A 6,000-nucleotide genomic window follows, 5' to 3' on the forward strand; every position below is an offset into this window, starting at 1 on the left:
TCAGAGGATATTAAGATCACGAGCTCACCCAACAAGAGGCACAGCTGAGGGTCATGTGACCAACAGGCGCCCTATGGCTGTAGGCGAAGCCCTTGCCACTACCAATATGGCCGCTATAGCTGATCTGCTTCATTTTCCGTTTCAGAAACAGACGGGTGACGTCGCCGAGACTACGTCCATGTTTGATACAGTCTATGGTTTTTACCAGCCTCACTGACCACCGCCTGTTACAGCGCCGCCTCCGTTTGTGTCTCTAATGCTAACGGATCATTATTAACTCCTCCTCCACAGCCGCCATGCTGTTTCTGAGTGCCGATGTCATCAACTTTTGACTCTGAGCTGCGCCCCCTGGGGGATGTATGGATTAACTGCAGTGCTGACGTAGAGGATGTGTCCAGACGTGAGCAGTGACGGTGACGTAGTTTAAAACGGACGGAGACATTTTGGTCCGTAGAGGGAGGAGAAACAGGCCTTTATGGGTGGGTCCAATGGTCCCAGACCCACTTTGAAATAATGAGTTTTTTTTTCTTTATTTCTTAATTTTTTGAATCAGTTTTGAAGAGGAGTATAATATATTTTTGTCACTTCATGCTGTTATTGGTCGATGTATTTGTAAAATGAGCTGAGTTTGGTCATTTTCAGCCTGTTGGTAAAAAGTTATGACTCGTTCAGCCTCATGTTGTAAAGTTAGGACTGGAGGCAGGTTTAGGAAAGACTGTGGATACTTGTCGTTAATTTAACTGTGGTTAATGATGCTGCTCTAACAGATTATAACACATGAGGCGGAGCAGCCCATTGGAGCGTTAGAGCGCCACACTCTGGATGATACCACTGAGAGCCATTACCGTCTGATACAATGAGATTTATCAAATATTAAAGGATCAAAAAGCAACAAATCTGCTTAAAGCACACACAGTAACAGTCACATGTCCATGTCTGTATCTGTAAAGTTAAAGTTATTTACTGACTTTGGTGATTTCAGGCCCGTAACACTTTCTGTCCCTGGTTGCTCACGCTGAAGTCCTGACCATAAAAACTGATTTCCAAACGTCTTCCTGACAGTTTCCCCCCCAGGTTTCTGCTCTGGGATTCATTAGCTGCTGGAAAAGACCCTGTGTGTTTTTCTGTTTTAGGATCAGATGGTGAATTAACACCTCTGGATGCTCTGACCTCAAACAGGCATAGAGTCCAGTATCTGTCTCTGCTCTAACATCAGCTGACTGTTTCATCGACTCGTGCTCCACTGGCACAAAAACACACAAACTGAACCTGTCCTCTCAGTTAATAACCAAACACTTCCTGATTGGGCTGCCCCAGAAACTGGTCTAAGATCAATCCCTTTAGGTTCAGTATGGATCCAGCACAGTCCCAGTCTGCCAGTGTCCCCCTGCCCCCCCCAGCAGGGGGCCGGGTGGGTCTCCCCCAGGCCCAGGAGCAGACTGGAGTTTGATACGGAGCAGAGACTGAAGCTCTGGTGGAGAGCAGAGAGGCTGATGGAGGACAGGTGTATCTGACCCGTCGCTGAGAGAGACCTCAGGGTCTGGACTCTGAGAACATCATGTTCCTGAGACCAGCTTCTGAGACCAGCAGAGGGATCAGGGACTGAGGAACCAGACGGTTCCCTCAGGATCTGGATCAGGGTCTGTCCTCCATCCTCCTCCATCTCACTCTTCAGCTCCAACCCTCCAACCTCCACCCTCACCTTCATCCTCAGCTCCTCCTGCAGCACGTCGGTCATCTTTGGCTCATTCTGAGACCTGCAGGTCCTGAATCTGATACTCTGAGCCCACACACACACACACACACACACACACACACACACACACACACACACACACACACACAGAAATAGGCCACGGTGTTACACAACCTTTGTCCAGACCTCCGCCGCGGTAATTAGATGCTGAAATATTAATAGGACCTGTGTGTGTGTGTGTGTGTGTGTGTGTGTGTGTGTGTGTGTGTGTGTGTGTGTGTGTGTGTGTGTGTGTGTGTGTGTGTGTGTGTGTGTGTGTGAAGGGGGACAGAGTGTGTGTGAGGGACACACACTCTGACCTGCAGCAGGTGAAATAGTTCACTCTCTGTTTCTGAACCAAACCCTGAATTTAGGATAAGGAGTCATTAAGAAGTTTTCAGGACCTAACTCTGACACACACACACACACACACACACACACACACACACACACACACTGAGGAGACGCCTGAGGTCAGAGCGCCGCGCCCAGCTGCTGTTTGACAAAAAGTCAAAGGATCAAAGTAAACCTTCATTAAGGAGACTGAATAATTTACCACACACACACACACACACACACACACACACACACACACACACACACACACACACACACACACACACACTCAAACAATAAAGCCCAACAACAACAAAATGAGGTAATTGGATGTGGTGTCATGTGACTGGGTCCGTCAGAGGTCGTTTGGAGTCTAATCACTTTGACCCGTTAAGCTTTGCTTTTATTTGGTCCTTAAAGTACGGTGGCCTGGAGGAGTCAGAGGGTTTGCAAAAGCTACAACACAACAGGAGTAAACAGACGTTAGGAGCTGAACGTTTCCTGTGTCACAGTGTGTGTGAGTGTGTGTGTGTGTGTGTGTGTGTGTGTGTGTGTGTGTGTGTGAGTGTGTGTGTGTGTGTGTGTGTGTGTGTGTGTGTGTGTGTGTGTGTGTGTGTGAGTGTGTGTGTGTGTGTGTGTGTGTGTGTGTATGTGTGTGAGTTAATGTGTGTGTGAGTGAGTGAGTGAGTGTGTGTGTGTGTGTGTGTCACTTTTCCTCATTTGTTTCTTTCATTTTCATCCTCTCAGGGTCCAAGGGGGACAGCTGAAGTCCAGACCACAACCATGGTCATTCTACAGCAGGTAACACACACACACACACACACACACACACAAACACACACACACACACACACACACACACACACACACACACACACACACACACACACAAACAAAATAAATTTGACAGGTAGTTGAAAGTTTGCTGTTTGAAAGATAACATACTGTATGTGTGTGTGTGTGTGTGTGTGTGTGTGTGTGTGTGTGTGTGTGTGTGTGTGTGTGTGTGTGTGTGTGTGTGTGTGTGTGTGTGTGTGTGTGTGTGAGAGGCTCATTCTTTTTGATGAAGCACACACTCATTAGTGTTCAGCGGCTCATTCTGTGCTGTATTGTTTCCTCTGAATGCTCTTTGCGGTCAAACACACACACACACACACACACACACACACACACACACACACACACACACACACACACACACACACACACACACACACACACACACACAGTGCTGGATGTGTTTGACCCGGTGTCGGTGGTTTTGATTCTGGGTTCACGCGTTGCTGAGCTCGTCAGTCTTTCTGATCCAGTAATCCGGTCTGACAGGGTCCCCCTTCACCAGGACTAAATGGGACCAGCCAATAAAAAACAGGCAGCAAACAGATCGGCCGTAGCCCCTCACACACACCCACACACACACACACACACACACACACACACACTGGGACCTCCATCCAAAGGGTGCAGTTGGACTGGGACTGTGATGGACAGGAAGTGAGAGCCTCAGACTCTGGATCCGTCTCTGATCTGATCCACTTCCCTCTGGAGGAAGAACAAACTCTCTCCGCGCTGAGCTCAGGAGGTTTTGGGATGTCTCTGTGGATCTGTGGCTCCAGGATCCGTTTTCAGCCGCTCACTGAATAATCCCAAACAGAGTCCAGTTCTCTGAGGACGGCGTTCACGCTTCAGTCTGATAACCATGGCGACCACGGCCAACAGGAAGAGGTCTGTGTGGGGGCTGGAGGGCTGGGACGCCAACGCTCGACGCCTCAGCTACAGGTGCACCACCCTCATCCAGGTAAAGGAACCACGTCCAGGTAAAAACCCGGTCTACCAGCTGGACCCTGGAGGTGTTAGGTCTGCAGGGACGAGGTGTTGAGTCATGATCTCTGGTGAGATCCAGCGTCAGGACCAATCAGTGAGTTCAGTCAGTGACAAACAGAGAAAGTTCAGTCAGAAAGAGTCTGTAAAGGATTCAGCTCCACCTTCTCCTCCTGCTGTCTTCATGACTTCACTGCTGATGGTCTGTGGAGGTTTCAGCTGCTCGTTGTCGTCCAGAGAGGACGTGAAGTGTGTTTTTGAGGTTTCTGCGTCTGTTTCAGTTTGTAGCTGCAGAAAAACAAAGACCAGGTCTGAAACTTGGAAAGAGAAAACATCAAATCTCTCAGGAAAACGTAACGGCTCATTTCTGATTCCACAAAGATAGAGAGATGGAGGAGGAGTTCATTCTTTCTTTTACTCATCCATCCATCCATTCATTCATCCATCCATTCATTCATGGCGCTCTGAGGGTCAGTGTTCAGCAGCAGCAGTGAGGTGTGAAAGTTGTTTTTGTGCAGATTGTTGGACAAACAGCTGTTTGCTCACATTAATGCTGAATGATGAAGTTTGTGCTGAAGCAGTTTCCTCTTCCACCAGCAGAGGGCAGACCTCCACCTGCAGACACACACTGTGCAGTCTTTACTGACTTTTTCAGCGTACTGCTCCTTTAAACTTTCCCATTTGAAGGAGAAATAACTTCTGTCTCAGTTTTTAGCTCTACAGGAGGTAAAATGTGACGTTAGCTCATGAAACGAAGCTGCTTTAAATCCTCCTTCTGCAAAAAGTGCTGATGCATTTAAACTCATATTGTTATATATTATTGACACAGTCAAGGCTGTAATATCTTGATCATAAGTATTCAACTGCACTTTTTTTTTTTTTTTTTAGAAAAATCACATTTTTCTATTTTTCTTGTTTTTAAAATGACGTTTTTTCTATAACAAAAATGCCATAAAACAAAAAAGTAATCAAAAAGTTATACAAAACTTTATATTTTCAGATAGTTCTGAAGTTGTTGAAAAGATTTAATGCTTTGAAAGTAAAAAAAAAATATGGATTAATTAGTTTTTTATAGCTTAATATTGAGGGCGGCCGTTTGTGTCCACTCAGGGTAAAGTAAGGTGTAATAAACACGTCTGCACGTTGATTTAACTTCACATCTTTGTTTGAAGGAGACGCAGTGTTGGCATCAGGAGATTATATCAAAAATATCATAAATACTACTGTGGCAAATCAAATCAATACAAATGAAAGGATCTTTCACTCAGTACATTGAAATAAAATGACACCAATCCTCTCTCAGCTTCTTTCTAATCTAATAAAAACTAATAACCTGTCAGAAAAGACGACTTATAGCCCGATAAACCCTCACTGACCCTCACTCTGACCTCCCACCATCTTTGTTCAGACACAGTCTGGTCCCTGTCCTGCAGCTGGATGTGTTTTGTTGTCCTTCTGTTTTTATGAGGAGGGAAATGTTAATGTTCATGGATCACTGAAGCAGAGCGAGGAGCTCCTCTGTCCGTGTTTATGATCACGTTAATTCAGAGACAAATAGCAGCACGCTGAACCTGTGGCTTTATGTCCCCTCTGACCTTTAACCTTTACGATCTCTCTATATGCAAATGAGATGAGCTGAGGGGGCACTGTCGGTCATGTGACCTGTTATGGGCGTCTTGTACCCGACTGTTAGATTAGTTTATGTCTCAGAGTCCTGAGACCGTCTCCCTGTCCCCTCAGAGGTTTGTTTGCTGTGAGAAAACAAGCTTCCCCCTCTCAGCGTAACTGAAACACCAGCAGGGGGCAGACCTGTACCTGCTGCACACCTCTGACCTGCAGACAGGTGATACTCAGTCTGCTTCACACACACACACACACACACACACACACACACACACACACACACACACACACACACACACACACACACACACACACACACATACACACACACACACCCACACAGCCATGATAACACTCCACCATAAGGCCGTCGCCATGACTCACAGCATGTCATTAAACTGATCCTTAACAAGGAGACAAAACTCCCTCTGAGTTTCCTCCTTCTCCTCCTCCTCCTCCTCCTCCTCCTCCTCCTCCCAGAGCTC

At 46.6% G+C, this 6,000-nt stretch overlaps 1 protein-coding gene across 1 annotated transcript in view; it reads left to right on the forward strand.

The window, feature by feature from the left end:
* LOC141786565 (unconventional myosin-VIIa-like) overlaps window positions 1-6,000 on the forward strand; it is a 44,083-nt gene that overhangs the window by 2,883 nt on the left and 35,200 nt on the right. The window contains exon 2 of the mRNA XM_074665168.1: window positions 2,819-2,872. Coding sequence (XP_074521269.1) covers window positions 2,855-2,872 — 18 coding nt within the window. The 5' untranslated portion in view covers window positions 2,819-2,854. The remainder of the gene's footprint in view (window positions 1-2,818; window positions 2,873-6,000) is intronic.

Source organism: Halichoeres trimaculatus, unplaced genomic scaffold (assembly GCF_033239565.1).
Source record: "Halichoeres trimaculatus isolate MK-OKI-2021-1 unplaced genomic scaffold, fHalTri1.1 fHalTri1_scaffold_227, whole genome shotgun sequence".
Taxonomy (NCBI): domain Eukaryota; kingdom Metazoa; phylum Chordata; class Actinopteri; order Labriformes; family Labridae; genus Halichoeres; species Halichoeres trimaculatus.